At 37.3% G+C, this 22,487-nt stretch overlaps 1 protein-coding gene across 1 annotated transcript in view; it reads right to left on the reverse strand.

Annotated features, from left to right (window-relative positions):
- The window catches only part of DSTYK (dual serine/threonine and tyrosine protein kinase), a 35,277-nt gene extending 15,412 nt beyond the window's left edge, over positions 1-19,865 (reverse strand). The window contains exons 1-4 of the mRNA XM_070941541.1: positions 19,435-19,865; positions 12,406-12,794; positions 4,674-5,337; positions 1,123-1,358 (exon numbers count right to left, since the gene is read on the reverse strand). Of these exons, the coding sequence (XP_070797642.1) occupies positions 1,123-1,358; positions 4,674-5,337; positions 12,406-12,794; positions 19,435-19,720 (1,575 nt within the window). The 5' untranslated portion in view covers positions 19,721-19,865. The remainder of the gene's footprint in view (positions 1-1,122; positions 1,359-4,673; positions 5,338-12,405; positions 12,795-19,434) is intronic.
- Positions 19,866-22,487: the final 2,622 nt, after the last annotated feature.

Genomic DNA, 22,487 nt, shown 5'->3' on the forward strand with positions numbered 1-22,487 from the left:
TTCATAAAATATGATACACCCATATGTAAAATTAATTGGTCACAATCTACACACACATGCATAATTCTCTCATACACAAACATTCACACAGAGAAAGTTTGAAGAAATCTGTATTTGATAAGCATCATCTATGCATACTTATTCTGCGTTAGATTCCATTAAGTCTAGTGGCTCATATCCCCAGGTAAGTATGCATAGACTTACTATTATCTAAGTCTATGCATACTTACATAAGCATAATATATGCTGATAGAATGACTTTTATCACTCAGTTTATTTCACATACAATGGGGTGAAAATTGAGGAAAAATACTTAGAATATGGAGTTTTCCCCTCATTTTTTTACAAAGAGATAATAAATCAATACAGCCTTTGTGCTGGGCTTAAAGCATAAAGAAACCTCTGCATGCTTACTCTACATTAAGTTTTGTTTATTTCAATGGTTGATACTCCCAAGTAAACACACGTAGGACTTCATTCCTGCTCAATCACTGTCATTCCATTCCAGATGCTGAGGCCAAATATCTGTACTGAGAAATCTCTTATCTATGGAGGTTATCTGCAGAGTGAGGATCCTATTACCAAGAGTCCTTATTGTATTACAAACCCCCAGGTACAAGGAACCTGGGGGTTTCTATGGGAAACAGGTGCCACACATGAACAATCAAGGCAGTTCCACAATAGTTTCTTTTTCCCTTGAAGGAACAACTCATCCCCTTGCCATCTTTCGCCAATTTATTCATTTTCAACAGCATAATGTTCCAATAGCATTTTCTCAGCAAACACAGGACAAAGTCTCCCAATTAATAGGTGGTTATTAGGAGAAAAACTCTAATTTTCTTTGTGTGTACACACTCTTTGTTTACTAAATTTATATTCCACCTTTTCTCTAGGTGATCAAAGAGGCTTTCTTTTTTCAACACATGCACTTTTACTCTCCCAACAAACTTGTGAGGCAGATATTGGGATAGTGGTTGACCCAGTCATACCCAAAGGGTTGTTAAGTTCAACCCAAGTTTCCCCAATCCAAATCAAATTGTTTTTGCATCACACTGCCTCTCAATCAGCAACGTTCTTAGAAACAGTTCTGTAAAATGATCTCAGTGTTTTGTATTACTTTACCTGTTTTAAATAATTGCTTGTAATATGTACTGAAACATCCTGCTGAGATTTTTCCAGACTCTTCAGACATCTTTCCAGAGTCCCTACAAAACTCTCTCGCAAGTAGTCCACAGAACTTATCAGTTTATTAGCTACTGCTTGGTTTAACCTTGAGATTATCAATTCCTGGATTTGCTTAATACAGCACTTAATGTCTTTAGAACTTATAGGCTCCCCATTCTCAGGAATAATTATATCTAGAAGAGATAGAGGGAAAAAATATTAAAAGAAGTATAAGCAACTACTCAAAATAAATGTAAAGTTAGATTTTGTGCTTGAGTGCAATTAAATATAAATGCTAGCTAAATTGGGTTTTAGTAACATATTCTTCTATCTAACCCCCATCCCACAAATTAAGCATTTTGTCCCTTGAAGTTAGTAGGAGAGTTAAGGATTTATTTAACTCTCTTAATGATGGTAGGACTAGTTTAGATACTGTAAAATCAAACTCACCTAAAATTAAGCCCTATTAAGCTTTCTTATGGAGTAGAAATTTTCAAATCTGCACTCTAAACTGTTCAGATTAATTGGACCGTTTCAGATTATTCCAATACTAGATAGTGAAATTTCAATTTAGCAACCCTGATTTCATGAACTTTGAATGCAACAAACAAGAAACAAGATTTCCATCCAGATATCCCTCAATAATATTCAAAATTAAGAAGATGATAAATTTAAAACACACACTCACACACTTATTTGTGGTGGTATTCATCATTTGTATGATGTTATGCAGTATATCATTGCAATGATATACTTTTATGATTTAACAGTCATTCAGGAAGAATGAACACACCCTTTCCCCAAATGGTTCATAGCTCTTAACTCTTTAAAAGTTGTTTGTTACTTACAAAACTGACTAATTTATTATTCACTGAGGTTTATCACATCTAAACATATTCAATTTTTCACAATATGCCAATGAATTCAAATTTTAGTATATTTGCTGCTGAATACTATTTGAATAACGCTGGCTGGCGGTATTTATGTATATACTGATAATCATTAGAAGGAGATTGGAGTTAAAACAAATGCATCAATGAATTTTACGATCAACTACTAATGATTCCAACTTTACACATGAAATTTGCTTTTTCAATAAATAAAAACATGTAATCATAGGAGAGCCCCTTCAAAAGTGATAAATCACTTCAGACTGCAGCCCTAAGTGCATCTATCAAAAAGTGCTTTGTTCTGAATTAAACATTAAATACGTTAGAATCATTCTGCAAATTGTTTTTATAAGTTAACTTTTATAATTAAATTTTCAGAAGTTAACATGTAACCATACTGCTATACATATACATTTTCTATTTTTAAAAGTCGGTTAATTTTTTACTGCTGTTCTCCTGAAAGCAAAGACAGTTTTATCTTTGAGTTTTTCAAAACTAAAGAAGACAGACCACATTTAATTTGCAGTTTTACTCCTAAGCAATTGTATTCTGCATAGATTATTTCAATCACTGCATGAAAATATTACTTCTCTCTATAGCATGTTGATTTTCATATAGTTAAAATTATATTTATGTAAAAGAACCTTGTAATGGAGTTTAAGAAGCACAGATAAACATATATCTGGTTCTTTAGTTGTTACTCCATCCCAAATAGCAGATTTGACAAATGAACAGAATGTAATTCCTGGGGAAAAACTGCCCACCATCTTTTGGATCTTCTCAGTTCTTGCATATTTTGCTACTCAATGTTATTAGAGCTTCCTGTCGATCTTACCAATATAGAAAAGGAGTCTGACCACAATGAAATATTGTCATTATTTCATAACATCAACAAACGTGATGTGCCCCTTAGATAATGCCCCTTATTGCAATAACTGCAACTAAATGCTTTATATAAGTGAAAAGTCTCTCATATATCGGTATATGAATTCTGACCCATTCCTCCTTTGTAAACTGCTTCAGCTTAGTTAACAATTAAGGCTTTTCTAGTATGAACTAGAAAAACTTAGCATGGGGCCAGGTTATTTGAGGGACTCTATCTCCTGATTCATATCTACTCATCCCATCAGGTTTGGTAAAGAAAGACATATTACAGGTCTCATCCACAAAGGAATGTCATGTAACGAACCAAAGAAAAGCATCTTTGGACCATTTCCCCAAAAACAGATCGGTCTTGATCTTGCTGGCCTTCCAGAAGGGCATGAAAATATGTAGCTTTGCCACCTGGCCTGGGCATCCTGTAATGTTGGTATGGAACCTGCAAAGTGCAAACTGAGTGCACTCCCTTGCAGATTCTGTTTTTAATAAGTTTTATTGGTTTTTTTTATTACATTTGTTATGGTTTGGGTTATTTTGTAGTGTCATTTTTGTATTTTTACCTTTATGTGAGACGAGCAGCTATATAAATTTATCCGATAAATAAATATTAAATCAACTAGTCATTTCAGGTCCTAACACAACATTTCCTTGGTGTTTAGACTAAACTTTGATTTGGCCATTTCAAAACTCTGAATTTATTGTTTATCCATTCTCTCATAAATCTGCTTGTATGTTTATTACTGTTTTTGTTACATAACCGACAACCTCAGCTGACAGACAGCTGGGCTGATATTCTCTGGTTTAATTCTGATACAAAGCAGAATTCATTCTTCCTTCAAAGTTGGCATGTCATCAAATCCTGAGGGCATTCCTTCTGCTGCCCTCTCTAAAAGAATCTGATGTGTCATCTGGATATTTTTAGGCAAACTTTAGATAACTATTGATGTTCTTAATGACCACTATTATTCTATTTTCCCCTGAATCCAACTTTTATTTTCAACCTATATTTTCTGATGATGGAATTATGATTTTTTTTTTGCCATGTCTAAAGAATGTTATTCTGTGGTTCCTTGAGACTTGTGGTTTGAAGAAATTTCAAAATCAGTTTCTTGGTTGAGACACATCAATTCCTATTTTATAATGTTTTTCAGAAATATATTCTGAAAAGGATATAACATGTCTCTACTGTCCGGGAAAGAGCCAAAGTTTGTGAGATTTATATAGATCAAGACTGGTCCTAATTATCCTTTAATTTAATTTATTGTCCTAGGAGGGTATTACTTGCACACACACATGCAGGAAGAAGGACCATTATGAAGTCTGTATAACATTCAGTAGAGAAATGTACAAAATTTCATAAAATACTTTTACAGAAAACTGTTATCTTAACTGGAAAGCTGTATCTCTTTCAGTCACAGACAGCCATCAAGCTAGTCATTCCCCAATGTATCACACTTCAGACATGTAGGGTTCAGCTCCCAGAAAGGGGCTACCTGGAGAGTATCCAGCTGGAGAAAATTACATTAATAAATTACTCATATTGACCCAATTTCCACCAATTGTGTTTCAATCCTGATGGCATATTCACTTGATAGGTAAGCATTTAAAAGCAAAATATATGAACATTTTTACGTGGGCCAACATGGGAATCTCTAAATAGGTGGTTTCCAGAATCAATATAAAATGCAAAATAGAATTCTCTTTGCGGGTCATTATTTTTTATGGTATGACTTGCTTTACCTTTGAATTCCATATTAGCAGCATCTTCCAGCAGCTCTTCTTTCATGTTATTGAGAGTTTCAATTATCATATCTTTCATTTCTTCTTGTTTGCGGTTGGCTATACTCATCAGAGATTCATACAGCTCATTCTCTTTCTTCCGCGTATACTCTAAACGCTTTGGAGTGATTTGCAGGTCTCGTTGCATGTCAAAGGCTTGGTTGATGAAAATGTCTAAGCAACGGTAGTGTACAATGTTCAAAATGGTGGCAGCATCTACCAAGCGCTGTTGTAGCACTTGTTTGGAGAAAGTGCTAAGCAGACGAATCTTATTAGACTGTTCTACCAGCATGCTTTGGGCTTTGGCATCAGTGCTAGGAGCTCCACAACTACAATGGTTGCTACTAAGATAATCTAAATCTAGCAGTTGCCGAAAAAGAGATGACTTTTCAGTTTCTGCATTTTGGGGAGATATTAATTCAGATCCCAAATTTAATACTTTGAAAAAGAAGATGGGTAAAGCGAACTTCTCTTTAATCTCTTGCAACTCATTCATGTCCAGTGTTGAAAGTTCAGCCTCACTGATGGCAAAAGTGATGACTGGAAGAACGCTGTTGATGTATTCTCCCAAAGTGTCTTCAGCTGACTGGAATCCCCGACATGGAGCTATCACAATATCCATTTCCTGAAGATAGCAAAGCATTAAAAATTTAACATTCAGGGTTGATTTGAGCTTTGCATCCAGCACTCCCTCCCTTCCACATCCATAGCAAGACTTGTATCTTTCCTGCTTTCAAGGAGAATCTGAGAAAATTAAACATAATAACACTCTAAGTACAATGAAAGTCCCAATTTTGTATAAGCGAAGATGGTTCCTCAGTTTTTCCTTTAACTCAGAATATATATATTAAAAAACTTGTATTAATGATACTAATCCTTCCTCATTTAGATACAGAACATGTTCTAACAGTATGACATAAGAGATGGCTTCTAAAAATTGTAGATAATCCAGTGCAACTCTTCAGTGCAAAGCAGATAAATTTATTTAGTTTTCAGTGAAGTGGTTAGCTTAAATAAATGATACACTTTAGAAAACATGATACATTACTTGTATTACTTGTTTTTCACAACAAGAAAACAGAACCATAATTAAGGCTATTATTATTTTGTAGGTGTTTTATAGATAAATTGCTTAGTCTTTCTGCCAGATTATCCGTGTTCTTCATAAAACCTTATAACTGCTACATCACCAGTAACTGCACTAGTTACTAAACTGACTTAGGTTGGCCTGTAATAACTTTATATGTGTGTGTTAAATTACACTGGCTGTAAGAACTTTTGTTTTTAAAAATCTATATAGCATTCATGTAAAACTTCAGAAGCACTATATCTCTATATTTATGGCCTCTGCATGTTTTGAAATCTATTCTGACATGCCAGTTTAATTCAGCTCATTGCTTGATGTTCCTTTGATATACTGTACGTTTGCAAATATGAATAGCAGAATTGTAATAGATTCTGGCAAACATTCTCTGAACTGATATAATTTGCTTAATTTTTTCACAAAAATAATTTGTTGCACATTTTAATCACATTTTCAGCAGAATCAGAACCATGCCAAATACTATATTACATTAAATCACAATTCCACCCTCCCCCAATGCAAATGTGTTATGAAAAATGAAGAGCTAGGTTTAAGAGAATTTCAAGCATCAATAGTATCATTTTGGTTGTTTCAGAGTCATATTACTCTTAAAACATTATATAAGCCTAGAATTAATAATATAAAAAAGATCAAAGTAAATTCAAGAAAGAAGGTGTTTTCTTTGAACAAATATCAAACAAATTTTCATGCTGTCTGTGACACAAATTTTTTCAAACTGTTCAACTGTTCCCACTCTGAACAAGCCAAAATTGAGCATAACATGCATGATAACATATAAAGCTATTACTAAACAATTAAATGTAGCAAATTTTAGCCACTTCAATACATCACTAGGTTTTCCAAAATTCTTTTCCTGCAACTCTCAAAATAAACTGTTAATTGCCGTTTGCCTGACTGTCATGGGATTTCAGAGCATAGAATACAGAAACTGGTGTTGCTAGGCAAAAGTGAAAGTTAAGATAAAGATGTACAAATCAACATTTGCCATGAGAGATGATTCACATTGATCACAATAAACAAAGTCAACGAAGTGTAAAGAGTTAGACATCTCAATATGAAAACTAATCTTATTTGATGAACAGAAGCTAAAGTGAGTATTCTTGCTAGCTCTTATCAGTGGTTTTCTTTTAGCATTTGCCTCTTCTCACACAGGATAACAGAACTGCTAAGTATAAACCACAGTGGAACTTATTTCTGCAATTGGATTTAATATCTGGAAAGTAAATTTACAGAGCTTAAACCATTGTCAACCAAATTAACTTTGAAAAAAAAAGTTAAGTGATGACTTAACAACTTCAGGAGATCCACTCATTGCTGCAACTGAATAAAATAATTTGGTAGAAAAGAATTATCCTAATTAAATTAAATAGATATTAGAATTATAAATAAAGGAAATTTATAGCAAGTACATCTTAAAATAGTATTTTTCTTTTAAAAGAGGGAACATGGTTAACATAATTAATACATTTTAATCATTAGCTGAAATCCTGTTCACATCTTTTTTTTTAAATAGCCAGTTTTGCTTTTTGGTATGCTGTCTTTTTAAAAATATATATAATAAGATAAAAAGCAACCTGAATACAATTACCTACAAATAAGAATCAGCAGTATTTGTACCGTGTTTCCTCGAAAATAAGACATGTCCGGATAATAAGCTCAATCGGGCTTTTCAGCGCATGCAATAAACCACCCCCGCAAAATAAGCTCCCCCACCAACTAGTGAGCTTGATGGCGCAGCAGACTAAAGCACTGTTATTAACAGTTATTAACATCAGCTGCCTGCAATTACTGCAAATTCAAATCTCACCAGGCTCAAGGTTGACTCAGCCTTCCATCTTTTCTAAGGTAGGTAAAATGAGGACCCGGATTGTGGGGCAATAAGCTGACTTTGTATAAAAATATACAAAAGTATGAAGGCTATTGCTTAACGCATTGTAAGCCGCCCTGAGTCTCCGGACAAGGGTGGCATATAAATTAAATTTAAAAAAAAACTACTTACACGCATGCACAGCCAGTCCTGCCATTTCCTCTGGTTGCTTGCCGCACAACCAAAATGAGTTGAGGAGGTGGGGCCAGACAGGGGGGGGGAGGCAGAGACATGCCCTCCCCTCCCTGTTCTTCATGCTAGCCAAGCTGCCCAACACGACCCACCCCAATGGTAACAGCAGCCTGGTTGCTTCTCTTCCCTGCCGTCTTTATCGAGAGGGGTGGTGGGGCGGGGGAGAAGCAAGACGCATGGAGCGAGACATGGCTCCCCTTGACGTCTCTTCTCCCCCCCTCGCCAGGCATGACAGGGCTCCTGCCCTTTGCTTAGCCACCCACCCCCTTTAGGGATGCAATTTGGGGGTGGCAAGTGGGACGGGCGAGAAGTGGGATACAGGTCTTATCTTTCAAGCTCCGTCACTCTGCTCGTCGTTGGGTCCAGGGAAACACGCTGTAAAAGAAAATCTCACGAGTTCAATCAAACTTCTGGAACTCGCAAAAAGGAGGGGAAAGAGTCGGCAAGGGGAGCCATGTCTCGCTCCATGCGAGACATGTCTCGCTTCTCCCCCGCCCCACCACCCCTCTCAATAAAGAGACGGCAGGGAAGGGAAGCAGCCAGGCTGCTGTTGCCATTGGGGTGGGGTGGGATGTGTTTGGCTGCTCGGCCGGTGCGAAGAACAGGGAGGGGAGGTGACAGCAGCGACGGGACATTCAGTCCCACTGTTGTGGTCCGCCAGCAGCCTGCGGAGCTGGCAGTAGAGTTGGACAGTGAGGAGGCTGGGAAGGAACATGGGCCAGTCCTGGAGTGTGGGGAAGGCCCGAATGAGGGCTCTGCATTGGAGGCAGAGATGGGGCCAGGGCCATCTGGGAGTGATGCGCGGGCTCCATAGCTCCCTGAGTCGGACAGCAGAGATGCAGAGGAACTGGAGGAGCCTGTTCCTAGTGTACGCATGCACAGAGCTGCCAGAAGACAAGAGCAGCTAAAGCAAAAGGGACGACTCAGGAGTAAGGCCAAATGATTGGCCCCTCCCATAAGGCTTAAAAGAGAAACAAAGGGACTTGGGCCTTTTGCAGGAAAGCAATGTTGCTAACTCTGTTTCCAGTCGGCATCTCTTGTTTGTTTCTGAACTCCGTAGGGCTTTGCCAAGTAAGGCCTTTGGCAGGGTGTCATAGAAGATAAAGGTTGGTGATTATCCCGAAGGACTTCTTCTGAAGGACGTTTTTTGCAATTAATTGGGACTCAACTGGGAATGAAAGTAATTCTCAGCTGTAACAATAAAATAGTTTTTTTTGGGACTAATTGTGTACTGTAATGACTCAGTAAACCTAGGTCACAACACCCCCGCTCGCTGCCTCCTGCAGCCCCAAAATAATAAGACCCCCCCCGATAATAAGGCCAAGCCCTTATTTTTGGGGAAACACAGTTTTAATTTTTTAATGTTTTAATTTTTAAATGTTTTTATAATGGTTTTTTTTAAATGCATTGTAAGCCCCGAGTCTCCGGAGAAAGGCAGCATATAAATAATAATAATAATAATAATAATAATAATAATAATAATAATAATAATAATAAAATAAAAAAAAAAAAAACAGGAAGAGAGAAACTTATATTTTATCCATTCCATCCTGAGAGAATCCACTGATGTTCTCCCACACTGCACCTTTTTCCCAAAATGTGCCAGAACTGACCAGTACTGTTATCACTTTATTAGGTAATGCTGCATATGGCTAGTAACCCTATCATTACTTATTCTAAAAGGGGTAAATATAGTGAGATAGCTATAAAGAGAGAGTACAAAGGATTATAAAACAAAACTTGGGAAGTACAGTACAGCTTTATGACAGGCAGGCATGGGTAAGCTGGAAGTGAGCATGTCACTAAGAAATTTAGGATAAGAAAAAGCAAGCAAGCATACAGAGTCCTCTATCTACAACCATAACTGAGCCCAACACTTCTGTTGCTAAGCAAGGCAGAGTGAGTTTTGCCCCATTTTACCTTTTTTGCCACATTTGTTAAGCAAATTGTTGCAGTTGTTACGTGAATCATGCAGTTATTACGTGAATCTGGCTTCCCCAATTGACTTTGCTTGTTGGAAGCCAGCTGGGAAGGTTACAAATTGTGATCAAATGACCCCAGGACAGTGCAACTGTCATAAATACATGCCAGTTGCCAAGTGTCTGAATTTTGGTCACGTGATCATTGGGATGCTACAACGGTAGTAGGTATAAAAACCAGTCATAAATTAGTCCTGCTGTAAATTCATATGGTCGCTAAACAAATGGCTGTACGTCGAGGACTACCTAAGGTGGATAGTTTTGAATTATGGAATTTTTTTAATGAATATGGAGTTGAAGTTTATTGAAATAGTATGATAAACATGATAAATTCAGGTGCTGTTACTGGGACTGAGAACTGTAAAAAAAAAAAGGCCTGTTACATGAATAGAAAACTGCTTCCTGTTGCACCAGGACATATTCTCCCCAAAATGTAGACAGAACTTTAGATAACATGCTGCAAAAACTATAATTTAAATCTTCAATCAGGAAGGAAGATCAGAAAACTACATATGAAACAATTTGAAGAAAGAGAAACAGCCAGACCACAAAACAGTATTTCCTATAAACCTACAATAATATATCACACCTGCCTGAGAGAAAGATTTCCATATAAAATAAACAAAACTTTAACTTAATAGTTTGAATAAACGTAGCAGCAAAGTAGAAATTGCAACACTAGCTACAGACAGTGAAAAGTTTTAATAAAAAGCAATGTACAATTTTTTTGGCACAGATAAAGGAAAACAAATTTGCAATAAATTTGAACACTTTATTGGAAAGTAAGGTAGAATCAAACTATATTCTTACATACTGTGAAATGAGTTAAAATATTCAGTGTTACTGCTTAGAAATTTATGAATTTTGCAAAAAAACCTCCTTAATTACAGAAGAATGTTTTTTTAAAGATTTGAATAATATAAGTAGCACTATGTATTTAATTTTTATCTGAATTTAATTAATAATTTAATTGATTAAAATCCAATTTGAAATCAACCCTCATTTTTTTCCAAGTTACAGCATAGTAAACATATTTTCTACTGTTCTATTTTTCTTCTTTAAGGGCATTTTGCCCTAAAAATGTGAAGTACAACTTCTAAAATTTATAGCCTTGTGGGAATTAAAGTCTAATGCAGTTGGAAGAAAAGGCTGGAACTTTGTATCAGTCAGTTAAGCAGTCTCAATCTATTTCTCCACAATTTTTTTCCCATCCTCTCAACTGACAATGTATGATTATATAAATGCTCAATTCTTAACAGGGGTTAAGAACAATGTAATTCAGAATCTTCTTGCATCTGATCTCAATTTGCATACAAAGAATTAATATCTTTAAGAATCTATTTAAAAAAAGAAAAGCCTAGCAACATATTTTTTTACAATGTTTGAATGAAAAATAATGATTTAGTCAGAGCTACATAAGGCATAAAAAGCACCTAGTAAGAACTGTCTTCAACTCTTTGAATTAGATTAACAGTATCTCTAACAGTTGGAAACCAAAACAATTTTATTCAAGCCAAACATTTTAAAACCTGGTTAAATAAATCTGTATTTTACAATACTACATCTTCTGTTCCTTGACTTTTCTCTGATAGAATTCTGTGTAAAAATGACAAACTTGGCACTAGTTATTTCCACCTATTTAATTTAATTGATATTTCAATTAATTTCTTTTATTTAAAATTCCATAAATGGGAAATCTAACAATTTGGGGGGTCCTTTGGAGGGAGGAGGTTGAATTAAAAAAAAAATCTCAATTTACTATTCCTTATGATGCAAATACTGAATTTGTCCTAATTATATATCCTGAATCTAACAAAGGTATATTTTTCATTGATTCAAGAAGGTCACAGAACACCTTTGAGTTGTCTTCCATAAGTTAAGTTACATAAATAAAACTAGACTGGTATATGAAGTGAATGACATCAAAAGCAATGGTTCTCTCCCTCACATTCCAATTCATTCCATATTATCAACATTCCCATGTGAAGATATAGTAAAAAAAAATAGACTTGCAGGCAAACTTTCTAAGGCTAGTAGGAATATAACGCGATTCTCATGTAAAAGATAGGCAGCCCAAATCAAAAGAAACTTTACTTAATATTATCTACAATGCACTAATATTCAATTAAGGGATACAGTATTTAAGTACAATAAAGGATATGGAAAAGAACATTTATATTTTATAAATGTAAATTCATAATCTTAATTGGGGATAAGCCAAGGGTTGGCCAAGTATGCCAATCAGGGGAAGATTTCAACGTTTCCTTTCCAACCAGAGTTTCTTTACTTCAAATTGCATCCACCATATTTCACGCTCTATAGAAACAGTAGTCTTAAATTCAGAGACAAATGTTGAAATTAAACTTAGCGATGAACTCAAACTCTTATATTTTTAAAGTTGTTGTTTGTTCTAGCTGTAGAATTTCTTCATCTATGTTCAAAATAAAAAAATGTAACATTAATGAAAAATTCATAGCAAAACTACTTTCTTATATAAACCTGTTTAAACACGAAATGGTGTGTACAAAGATATTTGTTCTCATATGGTACCTGTAATAAAGTATGATTCAGTGTAACCTCCAACTCTGCAATCTGATGTGCCAGATCCTCATCGTCATCATGGATTTCTAAGTCCTCCTCAGGTATTGTTTCCCAACTACTTTGATGAGCTGCCAAATTATGCACCAATTCATACTGTCCTGGTAGAGCTAAACTGATCCGTGTCTGTCTTCCATGTGTGAAATGAATTCGACGCCTCTTACAATGCTCCTCGCTGCTAATTTTGGTGGTAGGTAGCAGTCTCCTTCCCAAGAGCATGTTGAGTAATTGGCATTTGGCATTACAGTTTTGACCAAAGATTAATAAGCATGGGTGACAGCTTACTGTCAGCTGGAGGTATTCCTCCTCATGTCGGGGAAAGGCAATTGAACTTAGCTGTCCTAAAAAAAAAAGCATATAAATCTTATTAGGATTTTTATCCTGCAAGGTTCTCAGCACAGATTTCCCCAAGATTAACCTTCCCATCCAAGTGCCTTCTATATCTATTGAGAATGCAATTCCCAGAATTAACCAGCAAGCGCAGCCCCTGTACCTTACATTCCCAATATATCTGGAGGATGATGTCCATAAAGTATCCTAGGCACATCAATTCTAAAGTAAGAACAAGACATTCTTGTGACATTCCAAGGTTTTTTCTTGATTACAGTGTAAGCATTCATGGATCACTGTCCATTTTGACAAATGTATTATAGCCCTAAGAGGACTGGATATGGTTTAGGAGCTCCCACCTATTCAGTCTCTTCTTCCTTCCCAATACCAGCAAATACACATTTCAGGCAGTGAGGAGGATAAAAAGCAGCAATCCAGAATCTTGTGCTTTTAATTTACATAATGGCAGGAAATTGAATAAGCATGGGTCTCTTCAAGTTTTAATACAATACTAAAATTGAATTTATCTTAATATTTTTAGTTGATGAGAGGCAGCAGCAAGAAGGCTCCATCCATGATACTGTCCCCCCACTCCCCTTCTATTCCCAGAAGTTGTTATTTCCAAGGCTGCTGGTCCATCCACTCCGTTGTGCCCAGGCTGGCTGCCTCCATGTCCTATTAAATTATAGCCTGGGTGGATTTTGCAAAACAATAAACCTTCAAGCCACTCTATCTAAAGACAGTTAATATGAAAAAGTAAGGAGTTATGTGTTCAATAATTTCTTTCCCCCAAAATGTTTTATGTTCCACCACATTATCATAATACATAGGCTAATAATAAATTCAGAAATACAAATCCTATCAATGATACATAATTTTACACAGGATATAAAATGTAAATAAGATAAAACAGAAGTTATTTTGCTTGACCATATTGCCAGCTTTTCAGAGAGGGGTCCCATTCTTTGAACACTCCTATATTCAAACCATAATTGTGAAGTTTATTTCCTCCTTCATAAAATTTCCCACCGTTTCCCAAATAAAATTATCCTTAACCCCAAAATCTAAGCAAAGGCAGACTTTTTTAACAGTTGGACAGGAATTAATTAGGAAATTCCAGGACTACTGATTAGGCTGAGGAAGGCCATAGCAAGCTACTTCTTTATGGCTGCCAAAAGAACTACAGCTCCCTGTAGTTAACAGGGGTCAAGCTGAAGCGAAGAGGGTCTTTAACATTAAAAGCATTAGACCAAATTAGACACAGCTTAAAAGGTTTGCCATATGTCTTCAACATAGAAATATTAAGTGCAATTCTATGTATTAATGAGCCTCGGTGGTGCAGTGGTTAGAGTGCAGTACTGCAGCTACTACTATGCTTAGTTCCACTAACAATGAGAAAAACAGGCACATTAATATTCACATTTGTCATTGAAGCATAGTACTTTCAGTTATGTAAATATCTAATTATATAGAAAACAGAACTCTTTCTATATTCTGTTTATCAAATATAAATACTAAAATGCAATAGTATTTTGTACATAGATCAATGCAATAGAAAGCACATAAAAGCAGAAAGTGCTGTGCTGAAATTAAAATGGGATTGCTGTAACACCCATAATAAAAGGAGAAAGCTCTTTTCTGCAAAACCTGAAAGCCAACATTCAACTTGAAGATGGAAGGTATGTTGAAATATAACTATAAGCCCACTGTATGCTGAACAGGTTTGTGAGCGTTTTTTCCCTAGGCAGTTCATCTCTAAAACCACAGGTAGTGCACATTTTCTTGACTTAATTTTTTTCCACCAATCTAAGATTGTTTATTGGCCAAGTGACCAAGTTTTGCTCACTTCTATTGTTTTGGTAATAAAGTAGCATTTCAAATATTTTCTGAAGCCAAAAATATAACTGCAGAAAGAAGAATTTCTTATTTTTAACTAATGTGGGACATAATACCAAGTGTTATTGTCCTTAGGCCCAGAAATTTGGAAATCATGATTATACAACTGGAAGTGAATTAATCAATGAAGATCAAATTAGTAGGTTACTTTAAAAAAACATTTTTATTGTTTTTTGAAATTTTTGTTTCAGAAATCAGGTCATTTTTTTTAAAAAAAAACCCTCATGCTAAAAGTTTTTGAAAAAGAGCTATGCAATGATTTGTTTTTATTTATTAAAATCCATTGTAATCAGATTGTTTTTAAGATTAACATGACTGTTCCTTTCCTAATACAACTACAGGTTGTCCTTCAGTTATGACAGAACTTGAATTTGGAATTGTTGTTGCTAAGTGATACTCCCAGCAGTCCTAGTGCCCTTGTAACTCCGAGATATGTGAGTCATTAAGCAGAAAGTGGTGGGAGTCTCAGGAAAAGAACATGGGGATGTACCATGGAGAATTGGGGGAAACCTTAGGGGAGGGGGCTGGCGCAGGCTGTATGTGTTGGGGGAGGCTGAGGGAAGGCTTAGGAAGCCTAGTGAAGGCTGTGTGTGAATGCAAGAAAGCCAACGCAAGGATGACGCCATAGAATATGAGCACAAGAAGGCTATAGGCAGGATGACCCACTGGGGCATGAGCTCAGGAATGCAGAGGGGAACTGATGTCCCAGAGACTTGCAACCTTCCCTGCTGGCTTCCCCATTGGTTTTCCTTGTGAGAAGCCAGCAGGGAAGATCATAAATAGTGATAATGTAACCGCAACTGTCATAAGTACCAAAACCCCTAATCATGATCATGTGACTGTGGAGGCACTGTGACAGCTAGAACCTCAAGCTGTAAGTACCGTAGGAGCCAGCTTGGTCTATGGTTAAGGCACTAGGCTAGAAAGCTAGTGACCGCGAGTTCAAGTCCTGCCTTAGCCATGAAAGCCAGTTGGTGAGCTTGGGCCTGTCACTCTCTCGGCCTAACTCAACTCACAGGTTTGTTGTTGTTGTAGAGAAAATAGGAGGAGGAAGGTGTGTTGGATATATTCCCCACCTGGAGTTATTTGTAAAATAAAGGTGATAGATAGATAGATAGATAGATAGATAGATAGATAGATAGATAGATAGATGGATGGATGGATGGATGGATGGATGGATGGATGGATGGATGGATGGAAGGACAGGACAGGACAGGACAGGACAGGACAGGACAGGACAGGACAGGACAGGACAGGACAGGACAGGACAGGACAGGACAGGACAGGACAAACATATTTCCCCTGTTCAGTCGTATCAGGCTCTAGGGCAGTGATGGCTAACCTTTTTGCCGTCGTGTGCCAAAAGTGGGGGGAGTGCGGGGGGTTTGCATACGTGCGTGCCCACACCCATAATTCAATGCGCCCAGCACATGCGCGTGTAGCCCCCTGTGCTCCCCCTGTTTTTGGCATGCAATGGCACGGTGGGCCCGGAAGACTCATTTTTTGCCCTCCCCAGGCTCCAGAGGCTTTCTAGGAGCCTGGGGAGGGTGAAAACTGCCTTCCAACACCCCCCCGGAGGCCCTCCAGAGGCCAGAAACAGCCCGTTTCCTGACTTCCGGTGGGCCCGGAAGGGCTGAAAATCAGGTGGCTGGTGCGTGCATGCGTTCTGGAGCTAAGCTAGGGCAACGCTCGCGTGCCCACAGATACGGCTCCGCGTGCCACCTGTGGCACCCGTGCCATAGGTTCGCCATCACGGCTCTAGGGGATGGTGCTCATCTTCATTTTTTCGCACAAGGTGCCAGCATTGTCTGAGGATATTTCTGTGGTCATATGGCCAGCATGACTATACGCTGAGGCACATGGAATGTTGTTACCATCCCACCAAAGTGATAGCTATTTATCTACTTGCATTTACATGCTTTCGAACTGCTAGAGGTATGTTATGTGTGTGTTATGTATACACACACATACACATACACATACGTACAAACATCCATATTACAGGACCACAGTAAGTGCATATTACATATTATTCAGCACCTCTGCAGCTTCAATTTATCACTGAATAAGTGGTCAGTAAGCAAGGATTACCTGCATACTGGATAAATATTTGACTATCCAATTCTAATCAGAATTCTTACTGTTGAAGCAGTTTACTATGCCAGTATCATATAACTCAGGAGACAAAGGGTTCACAGGTATTGGTTGAAATGGTTGTAGTGTGTACAGACAGCAAAGCAGCAAAAAGCAATCCAGTGATTAAATTTGCCTGCATAGTACTGGGCAACCATCTTTGCTTTGAATAGATTTATAAAGGGAGAGAGAGCACTGGCTCTAAGTCTCTAAATAGGTCTCTAGGCAGGTGGTTCACTGCAATTAATTAATATCCTTCATGAATATTTTAACTTCCTATCACATATCCGTTGCCTCATGGAGAAGGCTATTAAGGTATGCAGAAAATACTTCACAGTGCAATCAATATGTTTGCAGATATAATTGCTTTTCTTTTTCACTTACATTCTAGCAGGTTAAAGAGTACAAAATAACTGAATTGAAGAGCTATCAATCCTGCAATACCTTTCCTGCAGGAAAAGAATTATTGATGTATAAACAAGAATAATTAGTAATAATTAGACTAAACCAATTTGAAGGTGAAATCGTTTTATACCAGATGAGAAAATATTATCAGAACTTCCAACTATCTAGAAAAGTTGCTTTAATGCAATTATGATTTTCTTACGACTTAATTTCAAAATATGTAGATGATTTATTAACATCATAAACAACTTTTACTCTGTATTCATGCCAAAGATTGTACTATATGAAGCAGCTCTCAATCAAACCATGGGTATTGCACACGTTTCTTCCTTTTGCATGTGACAAGCGAATTTATCAATATATCCATTATTACCATTGAGGATTTCATAGCATGCAACGAAGGGAGTAAGCTACTCAAAATTCAACTACATATCAATATCAAATCTGTGCTGCTTACTAAAGGACAACCCCCACCCTCCAATGGTGGCTAAACATATGAAGGACTGGAGGCTAAAACATATAAAGAACAGTTGCAGGAACTGGGTATGTCTAGTTTAATGAAGAGAAGGACTAGGGGAGACATGATAGCAGTGTTCCAATATCTCAGGGGTTGCCACAAAGAAGAGGGAGTCAAACTATTCTTCAAAGCACCTGAGGATAAAACAAGAAGCAATGGGTGGAAACTAATCGGTATAAAAATTTGATTGATAGATAGATAGATAGATAGATAGATAGATAGATAGATATTTTTATTATCAGAAGACACATATTTTGACTACTTACTTACTAACCATAAATTCATCAAATTTTTCAAAGATACAGGTCAATTTATACTCAACTTACACATTTCTTCAGAATCTTGTTCCAATTTATACAAAGAAACATTATTCTATTAAGTCCTACAGAGTGCACCTAGGCTTTGGATATATCCACTTATTCACACATTTCTTCAAAAATATTTATTACTTCATTAATAACTTCAAGAAATTCTACTCTTTCCAATATTAACAAATGGATGCTCTGTTTACCAAAGCATCCAGAAGAAGCCAGATTCACATATTTTGGGGGAATCAAAGGAGGGAAAAAGGAAGTGAAAAACAAATAGCTTCACCCTACACCCTGTTCTATCCTGATATTTATAGTTATCTTTTAATCTCCATTTAAGAGAGGAGTATAGTATCCAAGTTTCCTGCCTATATAGATCATTAGTACATTTGCTTCAAAAAGATGATGGCATCTTCCATCCTTTTTGCAAACATTTAAAATGTTCATGTATTTCTGATTTGGTTAATTCTTTTTTCCCTAATAAACCAAACTTTAAATGCTTAAAATTTGCTTTGCTGCATAATATGTAATAAATAAGGAAGCCATTCTTTCCGTGAAGATCTCTGGTTTAGGGCAGGTCTGTTAATGAATAAATGTCGTTAATTTGGCCATTGCCGCACATTCTCCAAGTTTAAGTTCCCAGACTTTTGTTTCGCTGGAGTAGAGAAAGATGGTTTACACGAAGTTCGATTGAAGACATTATTGAAAACTGATCTACAATCCAGCACCGATGAAATTACCTAGTTTGGGTAATGAAACGTCTGCAAGAAAAACGAGCCAGCTTCGGAGAACACCAAGGACCCCTCATTTCAACCCGGACCTACAAAATATTCTCCTTTATTAATCCAAGATATAAAGGAAGGACTTGCAACCAAAGAATCAGGAACCAGGTGAAATCTCCAAGCTAAAACACAATTTTTTAAAAAAATATAGAGCTTTTTCTTTTTTTTAAAAAAAAAATCTGGTCTGTTGAGAATCACACTGCCCACAGTAACAACTAGCCATGGACCAACACCAGAAGCTCTCCTGTTGGGTCAGATGCCCTAAACTAGAGGTCTTCAAACTTGGCAGCTTTAAGACTTGTGGACTTCAACTCCCAGAATTCTCCAGCCAGCAAAGCTGGCTGGAGAATTCTGGGAGTTGAAGTCCACAAGTCTTAAAACTGCCAAGTTTGAAGACCTCTGCCCTAACACAGCTGTCATTTGTGCATCCACAGCAGACCCTCCGCTCAGAGGTAGACAGGCTTTCATTAAGCACGGAGTTGTCCGACGTGCTTTCAAGGCACCTCCGAAAACCCTCGTCAGTTTCCATCCACTCCGCGGCTGCCTTTCACGTCTCCCACCTGCTTTTTCTTCTCCACGCCGTCGTCTCTGTTACGCCCCTCACACTTACCGGTCTGCAGGAAGGCACCCCCACCAGCAGGGGCGCTATCAACGGCCAAAGGGGCGGGGTGTTGTTCAGGCGGCTCCTCCCCGACAGGCCCAGCATTAGCAACGGGGAAAACAGCGGGCCCTTGGAAGTATTTGATGTCGCGGAAGAACTTCTTCGTTTCGCGCAAGTTGTGCTGCAATCGCGTTAAGTGCCGGTTGTAGTGGCCGAACGTGCGGCACAGCTCGCGGTTTAATCCAACCCCTCCGCCGGAGCCGCGGACGGTGGGGCCTCCCCATCCCTCCGACATTTCCTCCGCCGGGGCTTCAACTCCAGAGTCCTCTTCCCACCACGGTGGGGAGTCGGACGATGCCAGGCTGTCGCTGCCGCCTTTTCCCCAGCCTTAACCTCCTGCTCCCCTGTCAGCAGCGACGCATCAAGTCGCACTGCGCACGGAACGGAACCTTTATCCGGGCGCTCTGCCGGAGAGAGGGAGGTGGCCAGGGGCGGACCCCATACGGATATTTTGGTCGCCTTGAACTATGGGGGATGTAGTCATATTTGGGAGAACTTCCATATTGTAGGAGTTCCTTTATAAGGGGCCTCTGAAAACAGGCGCTTTTCCCGAACTGTATCCTGGGTCTTGTAGTTTTCAAGCTAAACACTGAAATATTTTCCGTTCTCTTCCAGGGCTCACTTGCTGAAATTCGGTAGCTGGTTACGAGAGGCTATAGACTTAAGTATAAATAGGGGAAATGGAGGGGGAAAGCAGTGAATGGGAACTTTAAAATAATATAAAAATTTTAAGTGTAAGAGTATGATCGGTAGGAGGTTATGAAGTTGACTCGCTTTTGTGAATATTATTTCAAACTTTCTTTCCTTGGAAAATAGAAAAGGGTTCATTCTCTGGGTCGAACTAAGGATGAAGCAATGGTACGGTAATCTGTATTGTTGCCAATAATACAACATATATGTGTTCAGGTAGTCACAAGAATCAAGCTGGGAAGGGATTTTAGTGTAGTTAAATGAAATGATTGATGGGTCAAATTTCAACATGATTTAAACTTTTCTCCAATTGCAAAGACTAGGAATATATAGTATACCTTATGAAGGCATTATTTAATTAAATGAGTAATTAAAGCCCATATATCATCATACAGAAATCAAATAAGTAAACCCTAGCAAGTCACACTATTTTGCTGAACATATCCTTCTATAAAACTTTGGAAGATCATTCTTCTAAAGCAGTGTTTCTCAACCTTGGAAGCTTGAAGATGGGTGGACTTCAACCCCCAGAATCCCCCAGCCAGTGCTGCTGGCTGGGGGATTCTGGGAGTTGAAGTCCACCCATCTTCAAGCTACCAAAGTTGAGAAACACTGGTCTAAAGTTTAGTAAGCCTTTAAGGAATAAGATCAGGTGAGAGGCAGGTTAAGAAAAAACTTAGGTTCTTTTTGCATTCATTTGTCTAAATATAGAAATGACAGTTTAGGAGAGTAAGTGAAGTGACTGAAGAAAACTAACAGATCATTCAAGCTACCTTTTAATAGAAAATTAATATTAGGAGAAGCGGAATAGTGGTTGCACAACAAAGTTGTAGTAAACAATAATAAAGGCAAGTTAAAAATCAAATAAATAGTAATAAGATATATTACTTTTCTTACATTTGAATTACATTGTCTCCTCAAAGCTGTCTAAGCCTAGATTATCTCCTAAAGTAGTACTCTTTTTTTTAAGCAGTTATGCAAGTAATATTTTGAGTAGTTGCTGCCAATGCAATGTTACTATCACGTGATATTTTTAGGATCCAAAAGGTTGAGTTCTGATTTCGATGGACATACATACAGAATAACTTAATTATAACAACAAAATTATTTGCCTGAATTCATTACCCATCCTCCTGCTGGCAGATGTAACTCTGGATAATTCCCATAAAATAAAAAAGGAATCCTTTATTCCTACTTCATTTTGAATGACCTTCAATACCCCTTGGCCACTATGAACTCAGCTGAGCTGAAAGGATTATTTGTGCAAAAATTCTTGTACCATAATATTCCATTTTTGTGGATCATTCTGTTTTCTTTTTTACTAAAGAAAATGCTATTAGGACATAACATTTAATTTCTCCCAATATTAAAATAGTCATATCTGCTTAACTGATTGGCTTGAATGTTGCTATCAATGCACACAAAACCAGAGCCAAATCTCATAATTGAGCACAGTGCTTAATAAATTTTAAATGAATGTACACAGGATTGTATTCATTCTCACCATTGTCTCTTATTCACAGTTGTCAGACAAATTGTTTTAAACATGTATCAATAAGTTATGAAAAGTGTTTATTCTTAAGAAATTAGGTTACTGTCTTCTTATCCTCTTATTACATGTGTAAAGATTCTGACTATTGAACCCAATAGTGGTTCATAGTGGTCATGTAAAAAACTCTAGTAATTGAGATAATAACATAATGTTTTGTATAAGTTGTTCCACAGAATTTTGTTAACTGTATAAGCATCATATCCCATTCTGCTGTATTCGCCAACATTAGGTTCCCTTATAATCAATATAAATATTATTGCTGGGCCTTAACACTGAATTTTTGAATGCTTGAATACTTCTGTTCTAAATCCTGGGTTAAAATGTTTTGTGGAATCAGCAGAGATATAAATGGAATTAAAATGGACTGTATAAATATATCGCCTAACAACTTGCATTAAATCAAGGCATAAATTCTATACCCATTAAGGCTCTTACATTTGCTTACTAGATCATTCCAAAATGTCACTGTATAAGCAAAGGTGGTGGGTGAGAAGTCCTTTTTTTCTCTCTCCCCCCCCCCCTTTTTTTTTTTTTTTTTTTTTTTTTTGCTTTAGTCTTCCTTTGCATTGAGGAAGGCTAGAACCCATATGGAATCTTACATTCTTTTTAAACAATATGATAACTCATGGTGCAATACACCCAGTTTGCAGTCAGGATCCATTCAGGTTTCTTCTTAATCTCTGAAGGTTTGTTTACATTACAAAGTTTCAATGGTTATCTCAGAATTATTTCAGGGTTGTCATTCAGGGACAATAATCCC

The sequence above is a fragment of the Pituophis catenifer genome, unplaced genomic scaffold, assembly GCF_029215685.1.
Source record: "Pituophis catenifer annectens isolate HBS135680 unplaced genomic scaffold, rPitCat1.0.hap2 SCAF_3, whole genome shotgun sequence".
Lineage (NCBI taxonomy): Eukaryota > Metazoa > Chordata > Lepidosauria > Squamata > Colubridae > Pituophis > Pituophis catenifer.